We start from the raw sequence: 21,296 nt of genomic DNA, 5'->3' as shown, positions 1-21,296 counted from the left end.
TTTCTAGTGGTTCTGCAACTGAGGATCACTTCAAACACCCACAGCATACCAGGCAGACACCAGGTGAGTGGTCAACATGCAGAAATCATGCCGCCTGACCTACTTGGTCTCCATCCTACAGGAGAAAGTCTCTCAAGGGCCCACGTTCTCTCCCCTGCATGTCAGTCTCCACGGTGGCCAACACAGCACCCTCCAGTCTTAGGAATCTCAAAGAGACACAGATGCACCAACCTCCTGAGAAACTTCAGCCTGAAGATACACAGGGCCTCAGTGGGATGGACATGCGCAGAAGAGACCAAAAGCCTTGTTTGAAGTTATATCTAGATGCCAGCACCTCCCAGATGTACGTTACTGCTGCTGCCTGATGCCATTAACTCTGGAGAGAAATAAGCCTCGACTCTGAACACCAGCCTCACCCTCTGCAATCTCCCTTTGATCTAGACTTAAACTCTGCAGGGTTCATGTTGTCTGCATACAGAGGCCCTTATTATCCAGTCCCAAAGCCATCCTTAGGGACTGGAGCTCACCTGACCAGGAGCAAGAAGCCCGGGGCTCCTCCAGGTGCACACTCAAGCCAGGGGCATCCAGAGAGCCACCTGCAGCCACTGTCATGGTCTTTGTAGACCGGGACCTGGGGACCCAAGTCTCAAGTGAAACAAAGGTGTTTTATTTGTAGAAATGCATGTTTATATATCTTTATACAAGGCAGCTTCAGGCAGTAAAAAAAAAAATTTGAGCAAAAACAAAGCCAAGCAAATAACAATCTTTAAAGGGCCAGAAAGCATTCCATATCCTGAGTAAGAGGGGCATAACTGAGAAGATTATCTTTAAGTAAAAGGTCACTGAAGGGGGTCACTAAAAGGAATCCAAGCAGGAGCCCTTTCGTACAATCTCAGTCCTGAGAACTGCACGCAGCTCTGCTCACTCCTGTTTTCCAGGAACTGATAAGGAAGAGAGTCCTTGAGAAACGGCACACAAAAGAAGAGAATAATATATTGGATCCCTTCAAGTTGAACGTCCCCTGACAGGCCACCACCACTCTCCATCTGCCCTTGGACACAGAAGTACTTCATATGGCCACCAACAGCCAGGCTGAGGAACTGGGCCACAAATCCCTGGGCAGCACAAGAGGCTGAGTAACCCCCTAATATGACAAATGTCCTGGTGGCTATTTTAAGAGCTGCCATTTTAAGCTGCAGTTGAGCATTTTTGAATGGGAATCAGACTTGGGGATAGGCTAGAGAGCAATATTTATAATCATTGATACTTTGGTAGGACACCTGCCTGGTTGGGGTTCCCCCCAAAGTCAAGTACTCCAGAACAGGTGGTAAACACTATGGTGTAAATGCTATTGTCAGTGAATGTCAAACATCTTGCCTCCTTCCCCTCCAAGGGGCTCAGAGGCTAGGGGGTTGGGACTCTGGGCTTGGGAAAGGATGCTGACAGGTGAGATGGGCAGGTCCAGTCTTTTGCATTATGCAGGGTTGACTTGTGTTCCTCATGCCCCAATCATACATCCAGGTCCTAATCCCAGTACCTCAGGATAAGACCTTATTTGAAAATAGCACCATTGCAGGGGTCATCAAGACAACTTCATACTGGAATCGGGTGGGCCTTGATCTAGTGACTCTAGTATCCTTAGGAGGGGGAAGGAGGTACAGACACTCAGGGATATTGCCATGTGAACATAGAGACAGAGGTTGGGCAATGCTTCTACAAGGCAGCAATTGCCAGCAGGCCCCAAGAAGGGAGACAGGCACACAAGGTTCTGCCTCACGCCCTTCAGGAGGAACCAACCCTGTCAATGCCTTGATCTCAGACATCCAGCCTCAAGATTGGACAATGTTTAAGCCACTATCTTGAGACATCTTGCAAGGCCCAAGTCTCTGAAATTAGGCCAGCTCCTCACCTGGACCTTAGAAGGATCAGATAATGCAGGCTGTTGTCTATGAAGTGATGACAGAAAAAACGAGTGAAGAGGATGTATCTTCCCTGAGCTATGTTTGTTAGATCTTAGTAACCTATGCAGTGATCAAGTGCTTAGAGGCACATCCATGGGGCATAACCTCAAAGGGGAAGTCTTCCATAGGTATGCAAAGTTCCACAGTTTGCAGGGAACTGCAAACCCCTACAGCACTAGTTGAGCTCTCCCGTTGACACAGCAGTAAAGAACCCGCCTGCAATGCAGGAAACTTTTCACGAGACTTGAGGTTCGATCCCTGGTTTGGGAAGATCCTCAGGAGGAGTTGTATGGGAACCCTCTCCAGTATTCTTTGCTGGAGAATTCCATGGACAGGAGCCTGGCAGGCTACAAGTCCATACAGTTGCAAAGAGTTGGAAACAACTGAAGCCAACTGAGCACACACACAGCACTAGTGAAGTTATTATTCACCTGGCTGCAAAGCCCAGCGCTCTGACACAGCCTGTGAAACATTTGTTTTCATCTGCGCAGCTCGGGGAGGGACCCAGTAACAAGCACACACTCAGAGGTTAACGACTCACTCCTTGTTCTTGCCTTGGAAGAACATATTCCAGAGATTAATATTCATACAAGGTTTATATAGGTAAGTCAATAGGTAGGTCAGGGTTTTGAATTATTAAGCCTCTTTGACAAAGGCCTGGGGGACAAAAGGCAGAGAGATCTTGCTGTCATGGCCCCGCCCTCAACAGTTCTCCTTACTAGGAGAACAGCCCAAGGGTACAGCCCCAGGTTTCCAGGACAGGAGGGGGAAGCTGACACAAAGCCAAGTTTGCCTCACGGGACTTTACCATCCCCCCACTCCCATTCATAGTTAAAATTTATTGTAGCCTTAATGCACAGAATATAATGACCTCAAGCAACTCCTGTTAACAGTAGCTAGAGAATGGGTAACTGACCATTCTAGTGAAAGTAGGGTTAACCCCATCCCTGCAAAAATCCACCTCATGGGAAATCCAGTAAAAAAAAAACCCGTAACTAGAGGAATAACCCACAGGACTGAAAGTACCGCCAGAAAGTCTTCTCTTTCAAGGGAAAGCAGTGACCCCCATGGTGTATTTGTAATAGATGGTCTGTTCCTCTGCACAGAGGTGCCTGTGATCCTGCCTACCACACTAATGAAGTATTAGAATGTTTTGGTAAGATGTGCAAAGTTTCAAATACATAAAGGGCAAAAACGTTGCTGATATTTACGCAAACACTGGTGTTTCAACAGTCACTGACATAAATTGCTGGTCACAGGCATTGGTTTCTACAAAAATCCCCCGTCAACGTAATTGGACTATAGATGGATGGGAAACTGAGAACAAGATCCATTAAATGCCTACTTGCTTGTCCAAGTTGTAACTTGCCTTTATTAAGCTTCCTGTAATTGTTCTTGCAAATTGAATCCCCTCCAGGGGTTACTTATCACAAGAGTCCTTTGACCAGCACCCCCATAGACAACACCTGACGTGGGGTCAGTGAAGAGTTGCCCAAGTTGTTTTCAGGAACTTGCCCAGATCACTTGAGACCACTGACTATTCAACTGGACCTGAGTGTGTGACCTTGTGGCATCACAAGAACACTCAGATCACGTGAATGTTGCTATTTTCTGAACATACGTCCCATGAACCATGTAGACTCAGATACAGATTTTTCCTTTCTCCTCCAATTACCTTTCTCCTGCACCTTCTACCATCATCTACTCTTCACCCGCAAGTATCCCAAGCCCCTCAGCCTTCAGGGAGGGAGCCAGATTTGAAGTTTGTTCACCCCTCACTTGGGGGCCTCCTGAATAAGCCTGGTCTCTTCTGCGAAGCTCAGCATCTGGCTTGCTGCGTTCATCAGGAGAATGAAACTCATTGCACAACAGAGGCAGACTTGACCCAGCCTGAACTCAATTTTCTGGTGATCTGGAAGCGAGGGCCTGCTTGTGGAGCTGATTAACAGGTGATGGCAGTAAATCTGGCTTAAGGTAGGCAACAGGTGCTTCTTGAGTGTGGCTTACCTGAGTTTGTTTACAGGCTGCAAAGGACCCAGGAAAGTAAGACTTCTAAAGAGGGCAGGGCTAGTCATGGGGCAGGGGGGACATTCCTACCTCTTCCAAGAGGTGGGCTAGTCCAACCCTGAGCTCCTGGAGCGGGTAAGTGCCCACCCCTGCCCCATTCTTCATTTCTGCACCTGGCACGGAGCCCTCTTGCAGGGCCCAGGGCAAAACAGGAAGCAGATCCCTTCCTTGGGAGCCTGGACGTAAGAATCCTAGGGTTCAAAAGTGGGCAAGCAGGAGTTTGGAACACCCATCCAATTTCTCCTGTCTCTCCCCAAAGCTAAAAACAGCCTCCCACCACCTGTACAGATCCAATTCAGGGAAGAGACAAGGGCTGCGGGCTTCCCAGGTGGCTCAGTGGTAAGGAATCTGCCTGCCGATGCAAGAGATGTGGGTTCAATCCCTGGGTCGGGAAGACCACCTGGAAAAGGAAGTGGTAACCCACTCCAGTATTCTTGCCTGGGAAACCTCACAGACAGAGTGGCCTGGGGGGCTATGGTCCATGGGGTCACAAAGACTTGACATGACTCAGCACACACGCACGTAGAATTTAAGAGTTCAATTGAGTGCATGTGCTACCCTATCTCTGCCTTGTCAGACACTGGAGTTGGGCTAGCCGAGAGGGAGGAAGTGGCCAGCCTTTCAGGTTGCTTTTTTAATCAGGGTTCTTCTAGACCCGACTTCCACTTGCACGCTCACGTGCAACAAAGGCTGAGGTCAAGCATGCCCAGGGTGAAGTGGAACTTTGTAGGGCTGTTTCCTCATAAGGAAAGCAGGAGCGACTCCATCTTGAAGCCTGTTTTCTCTCTCAAGGACTTGATGTGAACTGGGCCTAACTCTGCCCAGCAATGAGGAAAGTGTTACTAACAAAAACCAGCTCTCCTGGAGACTTCCCTCCCTATAGACGGCAAATGGAGACTAGCTGAGGTCAGGCTGCCCCTGTGAGATTTAACCATGGAGACATCCCGTGATGTATAATCATTGTTCCCCCATAACCTTAATTGTTTGTTCTCCTAGCACCTGCTTGTTGTAAAACTCAAGTCATAAAAGACAAAGAGGTTGCTAACATGTAACCAGTCACATAGCAAGGAGTATAAGTCTCAAACATCAGGGTCCTTATTGGGAACCGATTCCCCTTGGACCTGCTGGCATCATGAACTGTACTCCAATGTCTTGAGTGTCCTCAGGTGTTTCACAACTCTGGATTCCACAACAGGGCCACACGTTTTGAGCCCTTTTTTTTTTTTCACTACAAAGCAGCTGGCAGAACTGAAGGGGAGAGGTTAAGGCCTCCTCATACACATACCTGGAGCCAAATGAACGGTTTCTCTCCAAGTTACCCAACTCAGGTAACTGCAACCAGTTACCCCCCCCCAAAGCCAGCCTAGGGGGTTTCCTGAAGAAAGTTTGAAGGAGTTGCCCCAAAGGGTGTGTTTTTAAGAGATGCTATTTTACACACTTTGGAATTCGATGTGGATTCAGGTGATGCTCTCGTAACTCATTCTCTCCGGAGTGCATATCGGCAGCTTCCCTTAGCTTATCTGGTGGACCCTTTAAGTATTGGAAAAACATGGTCCTTGTGATGTTTACAATGTCGGCAGGGCAGGCAAATTGGATTAACCCAGCAAGCACATGTTAAATGCTGTTTACGTACAGTTTAGGCTTCCCAGGTCATTCAGTGGTTAAGAGTCAGCCTGCTAATGCAGGAGATGGAGGTTCGATACCTGAGTCGGGAAGATCCCCCTGGAGGGGGAAACGGTGACCCACTTTAATACTCTTGTCTGGAGAATCCCATGGACAGAGGAGCCGGGTGGGCAAGAGTGAGGGGCCTTGGTCTGGTGGGTTACCCAGTCTGAGCAAGGCTCTTCGGAGCTAACTGCCGCTTGTTAAGGAACGGGTTGTCTCACCCGTTATCTGCAGTTGGAAGTCTCCCGAGGCAGAGATGTGGGTATTCCTAAGAAAGCACTTCCAACCACTATTCCCATATCACAGGGCTTTGCTCCCGAGTGGTTAAAAAAATTTAGTTGAATGAACTCTGGCCTTAAAGTTGTGCGGTATCAGGAAAGGCCTGGAAACAGGTGCAGAAACCCCAAGGCAGGCTCTGAGCCAGTGGCCAGAGTTAGAAGAACCGGGGTGAGAGCAGTTTGAGAGCCAGGCTGGGGACCCTAGGGCCTGGAGAGGCTGTTTTGCTCTACAGAGAGAAAAAAGACGGGAGTGGGAGGTGGCAGGATATTAACCAGAGATTCAGGCATCCAAGAGACCAGGTAAAGAATGTGGCGGTTGTGGGTGGGTAGATGAGTTTTCTGGCCAGTACAGCCAGAGATGGGGCTGCTGATAACTACAGGAAGGGACAGCCCGGAGGAGCCGTCTCGTGCAATGGGAGAAGGCAAGGTTGCCTGGTCTCAGCTGGCATTAGGTATAGTCCTAGTAAGTGTCTCCAGGACACTTCTGAGGTGCCAGGGAGGCAGTTTCAGAAATGAGGGGCTCAGAAGTGGCTGGGTGACACAGCAGTCACAGACTGGGGTACAGTTGTTTCAGCGTCCCCACCAGAGACCGAGAGTACATTGACACCTGTATTAAAAGGTGTGGGCGGAGTGGGATAGCCCAAGGTGGGTTAGTAACAGCTAGTCACAGTTGATACCAACTCAAGAATGGCTGAGCCCTTACAGCTGAGATGAACCAAGTTGGGGTCACCCCAGGGAAACAGCACCCCATGTCCCTCCTTCCTTCCAACCCCTGCAACTCCCTGCCAAGTCATGTTTTGCTGTGACCTGATTTTTATAGCAAAGGCCAGCATCCCTAACCCCCATCCAAACTCAAGTCCCTGGACCAACCTAACTTCCTCTTAAAGCTACCCTGACAGGAAGCTAGAGTCTATAGCTTAAGTTTGCTGTATAGTCTCATTTATCGAATCCAAGAAGGTTTTACCCCCATGCATAAGGGTTATCTGCTTTTAAGGGCTTAAGGTCAATGCTTTAGTCAGTCCCGTTACACAGATGCCTGAGGGGTGAAAAGTTAGCACACCTGATCTTAATCCTAGTCCCAATTCTCAGATGATTATAGCCCCCACCTGTAGACCACCCCTTTTCCCTTTGTTCTGGCAACATCTCTAGGGTGGTTCAGTTCACAAGACTACCTTCACAGATATTTTCTCAATTGAGGACTACACATGGGGTCTGGGGTCAGCCATTTGAGTATCAACCCTGTGCCAGGGACACACTCCAGATAACAGGGATATCATAAATGTATTTGTAGGGGTTGGAAGGTTTCGATTCAGTCAGGTGGTCAGGATAGGGGTTTTTCCCTGAATAAAGAACACACACGTGTAAGTACTTTTGAGTAATTCCGGGTAGCCAACAGAGGTTACAGAAGCCCTGGAGGCAGGAGCAAGGCTGGAGCATTCGTGGAACACCCAGGAAGTTGAGGTACTGCCAAAAATAAACAAGAGGGAACAGAGCTGAAAGTGGAGAGTAAGATAGTCTCATGGAAACCTGAGACCTAGCACATAGCGCTCAGTAGGCCATTTTCATGACTTATACCCTTGAACTTTTGAGACTGAGCACCTACAAGTTTGAGTGTAAGGAACAGATTTCATTTTCAGTTTTAAAACAGGCTGCAGCCTGAAGAGCAGAGATGAAGGTGGGGCAGGGTGGGAGCAAATGCCTAGAGACCAGATAGGACAAACCTGTGTTCACGCAGGTGCGCCTTCAGGGCTCTACAGGACTATTCAGTAAAGACACAAGCAATGACTCTGGATGCAATTCAAAAATAGAGCCAACCCAGGTACAATGTCCCCTGCAACTCCGAAAGATTTCCCAAGAGAGCCAAAGGCAAGGATAGTATGGACCTGGGGAGGTCACACAGGCCTGGCCGAGGAAGACACACTGACCACCTCGCTCTGGAAGCTTCCACCGCGAGCAATTCCTTATAATCAGTACATCGATTCCTATGTCTGACGCCAAGATCTTTGTTTTTTCTATTTTTATGTTGAAAATTATTAAAGCTTTAAATGAGTAAAGGTTAAGCATAAAAAAATTTTCCAGTAGGTTCCAGAAAAGTCAAGGATCACTCTGAGGTTTTTGAGTTTACGTTTACCCTCCCTCTACCCGTCCCCGCAAACCCCGAGACAGTACCCAACTTGCTTTTCCCCTGGCAACGAGCCGCTACTTCAGCCTTACAAGTGGAAGTTCCCCCTTTCTTCTATTTTCATTAGGAAATAAGCACTAGTTTTTTTTTTTTTTTTAGAACCTACATCCCTCCCCCTTCTGCTCTTGGGTTCCTAGTTTTCTAAAGTTTTTAAGAGAGCTCGGGCCCTGCAAAGCACATCCCTAAACCTCCTTCTGCAGTTGCTTTTTGCGAGGAAGGGCGACTACCAGTTAAACATGCTTTAAAGGAGAAAGCAAGAAAAAGGACTACCTCTCTGTTTGCAAAACCCAAGCAGGACGCCCACTGGGCTGAAAGGCTGGCAGCTCAGTAAACGCCCGCTACGCAAACATAAGCCTTATCCTGGCGCTCTGGTGATTCCAGCGCCCGCAAAACTTCACCAAAAAAAAACAACTTCCTTAGCCTACCCTTCCCCACAACAACCCAAGCTACCCCCGCCGGCTCCCAGACGCATTGTGATGCGCCTCACTGACCACGCCGCCTTTTCATGCGGTCGCGGTTCTACGTCACTTCCGGAGGCGGGGCTCGTTGGGCGGGGCCCGAGCGGGGAGGGGGAGGGGCGCGGCGGCGGCCAGGTCCGCGCAGGCTCGCCGGAGCCGCAGCCGCCGAGCTGAGCGCTTGACTATATATGGTCAAAGCTGGGGGGCGAGCCGCGCGCGCGGGGCCGCGCTTCCGGGTTCGGCGCGTCCGCAGCGGCAGCGCGCAGGGCAGGGCGCGAGCCGGCCTTGGAGACCCGGCCTCGGACCGCCCCCCCCGCCCCTCTCCGCGCCCTGCACGCCCGGCGCCGCCTTTCGGCGCCTGTCCCCGGGCTCGGCCTCGGCCAGGTCTGATTCGCGGCGCGCGCGGTCCCTGGAGGCTCTCTGGCGAGCGCGGCGCGGTAACAAGTGGGCAAGGATGCCGTACGAGATCAGTAAGTGCCGCGGCTCGGTGCGCCCCCCGCCCCGGGGGTGGGCGCCCGCCCTGCCTGCCTGCCTGGCCCCCTCGGCCATCGGCCGGGTGCCGGCGGTCCGGCGAGGTCCGCGGGGCGCGGGGGAGGGGTGCGGGAGCCGGCTGGTGAGCGCCCCGCCGCCCTCCCGGGGGCGCCGGGTGGCAATCCTTGGCCGGCGGGGTAAGGCGAGGAGGGCGCCCCAAAGTTGGCGATGCGGTCGGGGCCCCGCGGAAGCCCCCGCATCTCCCTGCAGGGCCTGGTTAAGGGAGCGCGCGGACCAGGAAGTCGCACCCGTCCCCTGCGCTCCTTCAAAGTGGCGGCCGCCCCTCCGGGTTGGAGGCAACAGGTGACCGGCAGAGACCGGTTCAGGGCCGCCCCCCCCACCCCTTCTCCTTTTTTCTATCCCCTTTTCCCTCCCCTCTGCCTTCAGCCCGGCGTGGGGCTGGCCCTCAGATGCCTGGCTGCGTTTGTGTCTCTGCAGAGAAGGTGTTCGCCAGCCTCCCCCAGGTGGAGAGGGGTGTCTCCAAAATCGTCGGCGGCGACCCCAAGGGCAACAATTTTCTTTACACCAATGGCAAGTGCGTCATCCTAAGGAACATAGACGTGAGTACCTCGCCTCCCCCGTTCCGCTGGCCGCCGCCCGGATGCCGGTTCTTTCCCTGACCACCCGCCCAGCTCTGGGGTGACTCCTTCCCCTTGCACCCTCTCCGCTCCGGCCCAGCGGCCTGGGGCGAGGACGCCACGCCCCCCTCAGCCTCGGGGACCACACCTCGGAAGCCCAGAGAGACAGTTGCAGATTTATCCAGACCCAATTCTCTTTCTCCGTGGGGGAAGCCGAGGCTTAGGGGCTCTGGGTTTGAGAGATTGGACCTTGACCCTTGGGGTGCTTGGTGACTCGGCCTCTCTGAGCCCCGGTTTACTCATCTGTAAAATGGAGATGACTTGGGGCTCCCCGGCTTGCCCTGCTGGCCTGGGCCCCCCTGAGGGAGACCCTGCATGCCGGGCAGACACCCATACTCATGGCACACCCACGGTCCCCCAGTGTGGCAGAAGCGGGGCTCACACCCAGGTCTCTACCCTTCCGGCCTGGTCTTCCCTTTCGCAGGGTCTGAGCCCCACTGCAAAATAAGGAACCAGTTTATCCCCATGAATCATCTGCACAGGCCTCCTGTACCCAGGCTGAGAAGGCTTCTAGAGCCCATTCCTTGGGAAATCCTCAAAAATATTCCGTTACTTCTCTGTAATTATCGAAATGACCTGGTGTGCTTGTCAGTCTCTCCACTGCTGAGATGACACACTGAAATCTTGGCTGTGCCTGGACTGAGTTGGGGGTGGGGGTGGAAGCCGGATGTACCTACATGACCATTCCCTAGTGTCTGGGGGTGAGGAGGGTTCTCTTGAGCTTCCTGGGTGGGGCTTGTACACAGTCTGTAGGTGGATGGCTTTGATTGGTGATGCCCCCTCAAGGGGTGTCAGCTTAAATTCAGGGTATGTGGGTGGTTATCCCTGGGGCACTGGAACTGTCCCTTTGGAGACAGTCTTGCTTTCTGAACCTCAGAGCTGGCTGAAGCAGTGCAAGGGCTCTGTGGTCTTGGTTTCCTTGTCTGTGAGGTCTGAGATGATGCTGGCTCTGCCTCCGCACCCCTCTCCTGCCCCACCCCCGCAAGCTGTCTGCTGGGAGACAAAGCTCCATTTGGCAGTTTCTGCCCTGCCCAGGATGGCTTGGCCCCTCACTTGAAGGGGTGGGTGTGTGTGAATGTGCTTTGAAGGTGCTAACATCTCCTCTGCTAGACACAGATTCCTCGAAAGCTGATCCCGACTCACTCAGAACTGGGGAAAACATGGGCAAGGATTTAGATCATAAAGATCCGGAGGGCTCCAGAGAGGTTCTGAGATATTGAGAAAAGAAAAGTTGAGATGGCCCTGAGTAGGTAGATACTGTAGTGTATCAAATAAAATGAGTGAAGGCATTCTCAGGGATACGGGGCAGCGGAACAAATGCTTAGGTTTGCCCCTGACGAGGCACGCACACATCACAGCGGGCTATACTCACTTCCAGATGGGAGCCTGCCCATGAAGACCTACTGTGTGTCTGGTGCCATGAAAGGTTCTTAACCTGCAGCTTGTCCTTTAAACTGCATCTTCCACACCTCCCCGCTCCACCTGCCCTGGGGACCCACTGCTCAGAACAGGGGTCCAGCTCAGCAAGGTGAAGGCAGCCAGTAAATGGAGCCACTTCCAATGGAGACCCTGTTTACAGTCATGGACAAGCACCCTCTTTGCAGGAGGCATTCCCTAACTTATGGAACCTATTCTGTTTTCTGCTTGCTTGTTCTTCTGAGCATTTTTTTTTTTAATAATATTTATTTATTTTTGGCTGCAACAGGTCTTAGTTGCAGCACACGGGCTTTTCTCTAGTTGAGGCACCTGGCTTAATCGTTGCAACATGAGGGCTTAGTTGCCCTGTGGCTGGAGGGAATCCCAGCTCTCCAATGAGGGATCGAACCCGCATCCCCCATATTGCAAGATGGATTCCCAACCACTAGACCACCAGGGAAGTCCCTCTTCTGAGCTTTTCATCCTTAGCGGTACCCCCTCGAGTTTACCATTCTCTTTGGAGGGCACATCTGCTTACCTTTCCCATCTGTTTGTTTAAGTGTCTTCAGGGCCAAGACAGCACCAGGGTGCAGATGTGTTCTTCCCACCCTGTTCCAAGAAGTCCCATCAGGCATTTAGGCTTTTGTTTGATGGGAGCGGACCATTGCTGCTCAAGTCAAGGTGGGAACAATTTTTGTTAGGGCAGAGTATTCCTGGGGGGAAAAAAGACACTACTCTCATATTGAAATAAGAATTCGGTCTGGTTGGAATACAGGCTGAGTCCAGAAGAAACACGAAAGGGAGGAGGGGACCAGATCGAGGAATGTCCAACAGAACGTCCGATGGGTGGCTTATACTGAACACGCCCTCCCCACAGTTGGGTTTCCCACGTGTTCATCCTCAGAATGGCGACCACCACTCTGCCAGCTGTTCTGGCCCCAGCCTTGGGCTTCCCCTTTCCACACCATATTTAGTTCTCCATTGAGTCCTATTGCCTGTGCATTCAAAGACATCTGAATCTGACAGATTTTTCACTGCTTCCACCCTCATCATGCTATCTCGCCTGGACTGCAAAAACCGAAGGCCAAACTGGCCTTTCTCCCTGGCCCTCCTCCAGCCTGCCCTCATCACTGCTGCTGGACTGGTTATTAAAATACGGGGTCGAGCTGTTCCTTGGCTCTCCCATTTGAGACCGATGGTGCCCTGTAGTCCAGCCTTGGCATCCTCGACCTTTCCTCACTGCCACCTTCTCTCCCTGGGGCTCCAGGCCCCTGGATTCCACGCCCCCTCTGGAGCTTGCTGCGTGTGGGTCTCCAGACTTGAGCCTTGCTGTGTCCCTTGTCTGCACATTCTTGCCTCAAATAGCAGCATGGCTCGCTGCCCATTTGCTGTGGCAGCTTCACCTCCTAAGTGGCCCTCCCATCCTGGCCTTCCAGGAGCCAGACGGCGAGGAGCCACTCTGACCTGCCATGTCCTGGCCTAGCACAGTGCCCGGCACATAGTCCGGTGCTCAGTAAGTCCCTTCTTGATTGAAAGGCGGGCTGTGTGGCAGAGATGATAGGCAGCCACAGAAGGTTTATTGTATGGAAGTAAGAAAGGCTCCCCTGGTGGCTCAGACGGTAAAGAATCTGCCTGCCACGCAAGAGATGCAGGCTCGATCCCTGGGTCGGGAAGATCCCCTCTAGAAGGAAATGGCAACTCACTTCGGTATTCTTGCCAGGAGAATTCCATGGACAAAGGAGCCCTGAGAGCTACAGAGAGCTGGGCACGACTGAGTGGCAGATACCACCTTTATTCCTGCCAAGCGGGCGTCGGGCCCTTGCTAACCTTCCGCTTGGAGCCACAGCTGTCATTCACTTTGCTGCCTTCAAAGTTGCTTTGTGAACCCAGCATCACGGCGCTTCTCAAGCTGGTGGCAAAGAGCGTTTCTCATCTGTGTTTCTCTCAACACATTTGATTGCCACACCTAGGAGAGGAGAGGAAATTCTCTGCCGGGTTAAAAGCAGGCAGTGAGATGGCCATCCAGAAAGGAACATTCTGGAAGGAGGGAGCCTGGTGCACTCGTACTTCGAGGCCCTGTTGCCTCCCGCCTGCAGTGTAGTTGGAAGGCTCCTCCCTGTTCCCACTGGCTGTGAAGGAGCCTCATCACGTTCTAAACCGCCTGGGATCACTTCCCTGTAAACTGGCTCTGGCAACTGAGTGCCCGCTGCCAGTAGCAGCCAGCAGATCTGCTACACAGGCAGGTTTGGGGCCTGCTTTTAAAGCTCTGCAGTCCCAGATTCCAGAGCCAGAATGTACTATATGTGTGTGCGGTAGTCGCTCAGTCGCGTCCGACTCTGTGACCCCATGGACTGTAGCCCTCGGGGCTCCTCTGTCCATGAAGGTTCTCCAGGCAAGAATACTGGAGTGGGTTGCCATTTCCTTCTCCAGGGGATTTTCCCACTATATATACACACACACACGCACATATGTGGGGAAAAATGGTTTATACGAAGTTAAATTCCAGGGGTGTAGTGTTTGTAGCAGTCTGGTGTTTCTGTGCTTCAACCATGGGCTCTGTGGGCTCATCGTCAGCAGTGCAGAGGCCAGCTGGCGTGCGTGCCGCGTGCTTAGTTGTGTCCAACTCCGTTGTGACCCATGGAGTGGGTTCCACGCCCTCTTCCAGGGGATCTTCCCGACCCAGGGATTGAACCCGCGTCTCCATGCCTCCTGCACCGACAGGTGGGTTCTTTACCACTTGGGCTACCTGGGAAGCCCTGGAGGCCAGCTTAAGGGATGTTGAACTTGAGCGCTGCTTTTCCCACGGGGTGACCTACTGCCAGTCAGCGTGCAGAGGGACCACCTTGGGCATCTCCTACAGGTGGGGGTGGGGTGTGTACACGAAGGGACAGATGGCCAGCGGAGGACCGACCTCGTCCCTTCTGTCCCATGACACGTGCCTCGAGTCCCTGCCCCCTGCCCAGGACGACTGTGTGCTCTATGGGCAGCGCGGAGACAGTGCCCCTGCCTGTGGAGCTCGCTGCCTTGGGTGGGACTGAAACGGCCACCTGATGACAAAAGGAGGTGGCGTGTTTGATCGCCACCTGGACAGAAGGCCAGCGGGCAGCACAGGCTTGGGGTCGGGCCAGGAGAGCTCTGGGGTCCTGTGGTCTGACCTTTTAACAAGCAAGGATGCTGGGCTCAGAGAAGGCTCCAGAGCTCTTGGGGGGGCCCGAAGGGTGGGGACGTGCTCCACTGGCTTCTGGGCTAATGATCTTCAGGTGCTTGTGCTGTGATGTCAGTGTCCACCCATTGCCAGTCATCTGGGGAACCCCCCCACCCGGAGTGTCAGCTGGCTCAGGGGGTCACTTCCACTTCTCTCCCACCTTCCTTGCCCCCTCCACTTCCTGTGCTTGAGCCCGACTTGATCCTGTTATAGGTGTATATAAGCACCTGCTTTGTAGCGGAGCCCAGGCCTGGCTCTGGACACTCCCCTGCAAAGGCCTGTCCTCACGGAGCTCACCGTCTCCAGGGGAAACCGACAGTCAGGACTGATGCCGAGAGGCAGAAATATGCCAGGAGGTGTCATCCCAGGGGACCTTGAGCAGCTGGGGGCCCAGGAAGGGACCAGTCAGGTGGAGCAGAGTTGGGAGAGTCCCGCACAGGTTGTTGACCCTTGTGGCCGGAGCCCTGGGGTGGGGGGAGTTACAGGCAGGCAGGAGAGGGTGCTGGGGGTCAGGCCGCCCCACAGCAGCCCAGCCCTGGCCCGAGGCCACCAGAACCACGGAAAGGTTCAGCAGATGAGCCGTGTAGTCAGGTCAGTGGAGAGATTGCTCTGTAGCTAAGGTATGAGGTAGGTGCACGCTTGCTCGGTGTGTCCCACTCTTCGTGACCCCACCAACTAGCTCCCTAGGCTCCCCTGTGCATAGGATCTTCCAGGCAAGAATACTGGAGCAGGTTGCCATTCTGCTTCCCCGGTGGGATCTTCCCCACCCAAGGATTGAACCCACGTCTCCTGCATTGGCAGGCAGATTCTTCACCACTTCACCACCTGGGAAATCCACGTGAGGCAGGAGGGAGGCCAGTTAGGAAGCTGCTCGAAGATGAAGGCATCATCAGCTGCTGCATCCAGTCCTCGGTCCTGACGTTTCCCACACACATTCCCCCTCCTGCCAAGCCCAGCCAGTAGCCGCGGTGCCCAAGGTTAAATCAGTGGTTCTCAGTGAGAGGCAGTTTTGCTCCCACCCCCACCCTGTTGAGGGGTATTTGGCAATATCTGAGGACATTTTTGTGCTACTGGTATCTAGTGGGCAGAGGCCAGGGGTGTTGCCAAACATCCCACAATGCGCAGGATTGTCTTGCAACAAAGAGTTCCCCAGAAATGTCAGCAGGGGCGAGCAAAGAACCCCAGTAGGTAACATCCTAACTCACCAGGTTAGCGCTTTAAAAGAAGCATGTCCTCAGCATTTTGGGAACAAGAGGAAAGGGCCAGCTGTGTCACAGAGCCTCGAGGAAGGTTTCTGGAGCAAGGGCACTTTTGAGTTGGGTTTTGGAGGGTGAGTAAGAGTTTTCCAGGAAGGGGGGTTGAGACAGCAGAGATGGGGGGAGTCTGGCAGGGAATACAGGTGCACGGAGGTGGGCAGAAGTTGAGCTTGTGTCCTCTCAGCACTGTTGCGGACTCACTGTGGCCTTTGGGATCATTTCTATCCTTTGTTGTTGTTGTGTGCTTGCTCAGTCGTGTCTGACACTTTGCGACCCCATGGACTGTAGCCCACCAGGCTCCTCTCTCCATGGGATTCTCCAGGCAAGAATACTGCAGTGGGTTGCCATACCCTTCTCCAGGGGATCTTCCCAACCCTGGGACCAAACTCTCGTCTCCTGCATTGGCAGGCGGGTTCTTTACCATCTGAGCCACCATTTCTTGCCCTTGGCGGGGAGGCAAAGAAACACTTGCAGCAGAGCAGCGGCCCTGTCCTTGGTTACACAGTGGGGGCTGATCCTAGCCCCCACAGTCTCCCCTCCTGACTCCTCTGAAGGCCCTGGGCAGGCAGAGGGAAAGGGGGACAGGAAGGGAGGTGGCATCATGCTGGGCCCAGCAGGGAGTGGTGTGCCCACTCTCACATGGGGGGACTCCCCGGGGGCCCCTGTTCTAGGGCTTGGTTTGCTTCAGGGTGGGGGCTGGGCAGGGAGCCAGAAGGAAGGTTCTGGGCATGGCCACTCCCGCCCGCCTCCATTCAGGCTATACACTTCCAGGCGGGTAGCTGGGTAGCTGTCACCATCGCTGCAAACCTCTGTTCCCTGAGTTAGGAGTCAGGCGGACAGTGACTCCAGATGTAGGTAATGGAGTAGAACCCAGAGGAGCAAGGCTGCTCAGCTGAGTTCAGGTCCCAGTCCCCGCCACTTACTTGGGCACATCCCTCCAAGTCTCTCTGCCCCACTTCTTTGCCTGTAAAATGGGGTCCTAAGGTTACCCATAGGTACTGTGAGGTTTCAAAGAGAATCAACTGAATGGTCACCCCAGATGTCTGAGAGTAGTCATCAGCATATGATGGTTGTGTTTTCAAAAATGGCTGCTGGGGACTGGCATGCCTTAGTCTTTTCAGAGGATGGGGTGCAGTGGTCAGAGTTGCAGTGGTGAATCAGACCTGGGCTCTGCCCTCTGTGGGGGTCCACTTGGTGAGAAGCTTTGCAGGTGTAAGAGTGACATGTGTCCAAGGTAGCAAATAATAAGGGTGGGAGGGTAGGGAAGGTAGTGTGGGCTTTCTGGGCTGGGAGAAATCATTTCTACCTTGGAGCATCAGGGAAGGCTTCCTGGAGGAGGCAGGGAGCCTTTGCCCAAGCGTTAGAAGGTGGTTCAGAGAAGGTCATCTGGGAAGTAGGGAAGGTATTCCAGCCTGCAGCGAATGAAGGGAAGAATGTCAGAGCCAGTGACCTGCTGGAGGAGGGCAGGGGCAGAATGGGAAATGGACTCTGGACTGTGGCTTAGGGCTGCTTCCTCTGGATGACAGAGGGAGCCTCCAAGGTCGAGCAGGATGGGCTGGCTGAACCCTGGACTGAGCCTCTGGGTTCAGTTCTGCAGGTCTGGAAGCAGAGAGGTTTGTGGAGCGGCTTGGCAGTCACTGAGTTGGGTTCCCCGTGAGCAGAGCACCCCGCAGGTCACATTCGCCATGCAGGTCGGTTTCTAGGGCCTGCTTTTAGGAACTGGGTGTGTCTAGAAAGCCAGTGCTCTGGAAACTTAATCCTCCCAAAGGTCACTTTGCCTGGAGTTTGGAGGAGGCCGCCAGGGGCCATCAGCAGCTCCAGAGGAGCAGGGCTGTGTCCCATGGCTTCACTGATGTGGCGACATGTCCACAGGATTCCAGGCGTGCCGAGGCAAAGCTGCCATGCCTTGTGGCTGGGGCCACCCCTTAACCTTACCTGTAAAGTGCTGGGGGTGACCTCTGGCCTCAGAGAACACAGGAATGTGAAAGCTCCTTTGGGGGCGGGAGATGCTTTAGGAATTCTCCCTTCCACGTGTGGAAAGGTATGGGGGGAGAATGCTTATTTGCTGGGCTGGGGATGGGCCTCCACACACAGGTGGGAGGTGGGAATGGTCCAGGGTCCTCTGAATGTGTGATCAGAGTCCGGACATAGAGACTGGTGCGTTAGTGCAAGGCAGGGGGTCAGTTCAGATGTTGTCACGGTATTGTCCTGGTCCCAGGAGGGGCAGGAAAAACTGGAATCTGGCCAGGCGGGGAAGATGAGGTGGATGGACTTGGGACAAGCCTAGGATCGCAGGGCAGGGTTGAACAGCGAGCGGGTCAGGGCCAGGGCTGGGACAGGCCTGGGGTCAGAGGTGGGGTTTGCAGAGGGACACGCCAACAGTGGAGGGTGGTGGGCAGGGCTGGGATGCACCTGGGGACCCAGCGAGATGACAGGAGGTTTTCGCAGGCTCTGCCCACATCCGCTAGGCATCCACGGGCCTCAAATGCCAAGACTTCCTTCTGGTTTCTGCCTGAAGCCCCTGTCCCCTGATGGGAGGCGTGGGGGGAGGAGGGCAGGAAGGAAGTCCCAGGGGAGGGGCGCCCTAGCGCTGCACGGCTGGGTTTGCCATGAGCCTGGGCAGTCACAGACACTTTGGGGACAGGGAGGCGTCCCCTTTGGCTGGGGAGCTGAGGGCGGGGTTTTGGTGCTGACTCTATTTGTTGTGTTCAGCCTGGAGAGCTCGCCCCCAGTTGTGTTGGGAATGTGGACGGGGGCGCTGGGAGAGCCCGCTTGGACTGACCCGAGGTTTCACTCACCCCACCCGCTTTAGGGGAAGGATCTGTAGGGGCAGGACTGCCTCCCAGGGCCACTGTTTAACTCCTTCCACTTCTCCACTCGACCCCCCCTTCCCGTTCCCCTTTAAGGGCAGGGCTGGGCTGGGCATCCCCGTCGGCATGAGTTCCCCTGGGGGGTGGTCTCCCACCTGTCGTGCCTACATGCGGGGCTGGGAGCCCTCCGTCAGCCTCGGAACACAGGCCTTGGAGCCACCTGGCCACAGACTGCTTTCGCCAGGTTCTCTATGAGGGAGGTTGTCCTTGTTAGAACGGTCCAGTCCAGAGGGCTAACCTGGGAAGGAGCAGGTTGGGTTCGGACGGATGTTTACTGGATCCTATGCATCATCGTTTTATTGCAGGGTAATCTAGGGACAATAAATCCGTCCGTTTCAAATGCACAACTAGAGTTTGGACAAAAGCTTTCCAGTCACTCCCATGGGCCTCTCCACGGGCCTCTCCACCCTGCCCCCCACCCCCCAGGCCCTGGCAGCCCCAACGAGGTCCGGCTTTCTGTGGCCTGTGGGCTGGCCTTTTCTGGACTTTGATCAGAACGGACTCCTGCCGTGCGTTCTCCTTTGCGTCTGGCTTTGCCATTCAGCGTGAGGCTTTCGAGGCTCCTCCTGTGGTTGAGGGGCCTCAGCAGTTTGTAGCCTTTTGTTGCCAAGTAGTGTTCCCCTGGGTGGACAGCGCAGTTTGCTTCTCCAGACACCTGGGGGTGACTCTTTGGGTTGGTTGATTTCCACTTAGGGACTGTCATGAACTTTCATGTGTATCTTTTTGTGGGCATGCACTTCTCTTTCTCTTGGGTAAATACCTAGGAGTGGGGTTTTTGCATAAATGTTATGTTTAACTTTATAAATAACCAGCCCAGCTCTTCCAGCTGTACTATTTTACATTCCCCCCAGCAGTATATAAACATTCCAGACTGTACCCCACCCATCCTTGCCAACATTTGGTGACGTCAGTCTTAATTCTCTTGACTCTCCTGGGTATAGGGTGGTTTCTCACTGTAGTTCTGATTTGCACTTCCCAAACGGCTAATGACATTGAGCACCTTTGCACGGGTTTATTTGCCATTCAGAGTATCTTCAGATGGTTGATGTCTCTCTGATTTCACTTTTTGCTCATGTTTATTCTGCATCGGATTAATGTATGACCGACATATGTAAAGTACCTACTCTATCGTGTGACACTAAGTCCTAGGGGTAAAAGGACTGTGTAAACTTTTACGCGCCCCCCCTGCCAAAAAAATAATTGAGCATCTGTAGTTTGCTGACTGCTGTGATGGCTAAAGGAGATAAATGCGCGTGGAGCAGGTCAAAGAGGAGTTTGAGGAGAGGGATAAGGGGGCCACGGACCGTGGTGTGTGTCGTGTTAAATGCTTTGCAGGCACAGGAGAGAGAGGGGCTGTCACGGCAGGCTCCATGCAGATGGCCCTTCAGGCCTGATAAGTGGGTGTTAGCAGGCAGGGAGAGGTGTTGCTGGCGAAGGCGCAGCATTTACGGAGACCGGGGGCCTTGCAGGAATGGTAGGAGGGTGGTTGCCGGAGCTGGGACTTAGCAGGATGCTTCTCTGGACTCTTTCGGGTGAGGGGGCAGGCGATCCTGTGGCTAGGAAGCTGAGAAGAGTCCAGGCCTCCGGCCTTGTTGAGGGGCATTAAGAGACGGGGATGGGGAGACTGCAAGGTGGTCAGAAGAGGTGGGGGCGGTTGTGGGGGGCAGGTCAGATGCGCCCACAGCAGCCTCCCTGGGACCCGATGCTTTCACAGCCCGTAGCTGCTCCTTTCACAAGGCACTTGGCTCTGCAGCGCATGTCGGCGGGTGTCGGGGATTAGATGCCTGGCTCTCTCTGCCCTCCTGGGAGGACGCTGGGCTCTGATGACAGAGCATCTGAGCACAGGGCCGCAGGTTTGCTGAGGCTCCTGGGCCATGTGTGCTGGGGAGTGCCGTGATCGAGTTTGATAAATTGTACATTTAAACCTGATGACTGAGTCCAGAGAGCTGCTCCTGGTCTCTGACGCTGGCCCAGTTCTCACTGCAGAGTCCAGCCAGCCTTGGATTTGAGCCACGAAAGGGAGTTTGTTAAATCGAGGGATTTGAACGAGGAAGGGTCCCCCAGCTGCCTACCTGCCTCTGTGTTCCTGCTCCTCCAAGGCTAGAGGCTCCAGTTTGGGTCAGACCCCGCCTGGCAGCCTGGGGAGAGCTGGTTCAGAACGGGGGAGACTCGCTCTGGGGAGCTGGACTCAGAGAAGGTGGCAGCCCCTACAAGTGGCAGAAAAGAGTCGTAGATTTTTTTTCCCTAAGGAAACTTTTATGTCCCATGTGTATTTCGAAAATACGTATTTGTTTGGCAAGTACCAAAAGAAAGCAAATCACCTCGCGTCTTATAAAGGCGTTAAATTGCCTAGAATTCTTGTCACCCAGGCAGGTAAGCGTACTTCTGGGGTTTTCCTTATGGAGGTTTGGGCGTCTGTATTTGTGTGTGTCCGTGGGTCATTTTCCCACCCAACTCCATTAATCCAGAGAGTGGAAAGCAAGTTTGCCGCTTCTGGGTTGCTGTGTTCATTCTGGTCTCCTCCCTGCAGAATCCGGCCATTGCGGACATCTACACGGAGCATGCCCACCAGGTGGTGGTGGCCAAGTACGCGCCCAGCGGCTTCTACATCGCCTCCGGAGGTACCTGTCTGTCTGCGCGCGTGGCTTCTGGCTGCATGTGGTGTGGCGCACCCTGCCCTCCGCCCCGAGTCCTGGGAGCCTGGCTAGGGAAGAGGGGTGGGGTGGGTGAAGGAGGCAGGGAGGAAGGTCCAGGAGGGTGGGGATGGTG

At 53.8% G+C, this 21,296-nt stretch overlaps 1 protein-coding gene across 1 annotated transcript in view; it reads left to right on the top strand.

Annotated features, from left to right (window-relative positions):
• The first annotated feature begins 8,829 nt into the window (after nucleotides 1–8,829).
• The window catches only part of WDR1 (WD repeat domain 1), a 40,561-nt gene continuing 28,094 nt past the window's right edge, over nucleotides 8,830–21,296 (top strand). Inside the window, exons 1-3 of the mRNA XM_040238339.1 lie at nucleotides 8,830–9,081; nucleotides 9,581–9,702; nucleotides 21,058–21,148. Coding sequence (XP_040094273.1) covers nucleotides 9,066–9,081; nucleotides 9,581–9,702; nucleotides 21,058–21,148 — 229 coding nt within the window. The 5' untranslated portion in view covers nucleotides 8,830–9,065. The remainder of the gene's footprint in view (nucleotides 9,082–9,580; nucleotides 9,703–21,057; nucleotides 21,149–21,296) is intronic.

Source organism: Oryx dammah, unplaced genomic scaffold, assembly GCF_014754425.2.
Source record: "Oryx dammah isolate SB20612 unplaced genomic scaffold, SCBI_Odam_1.1 HiC_scaffold_3, whole genome shotgun sequence".
NCBI lineage: Eukaryota > Metazoa > Chordata > Mammalia > Artiodactyla > Bovidae > Oryx > Oryx dammah.
Note: the sequence above shows the minus strand (reverse complement) of the source record. Positions and strands in the feature narration are given on the sequence as shown.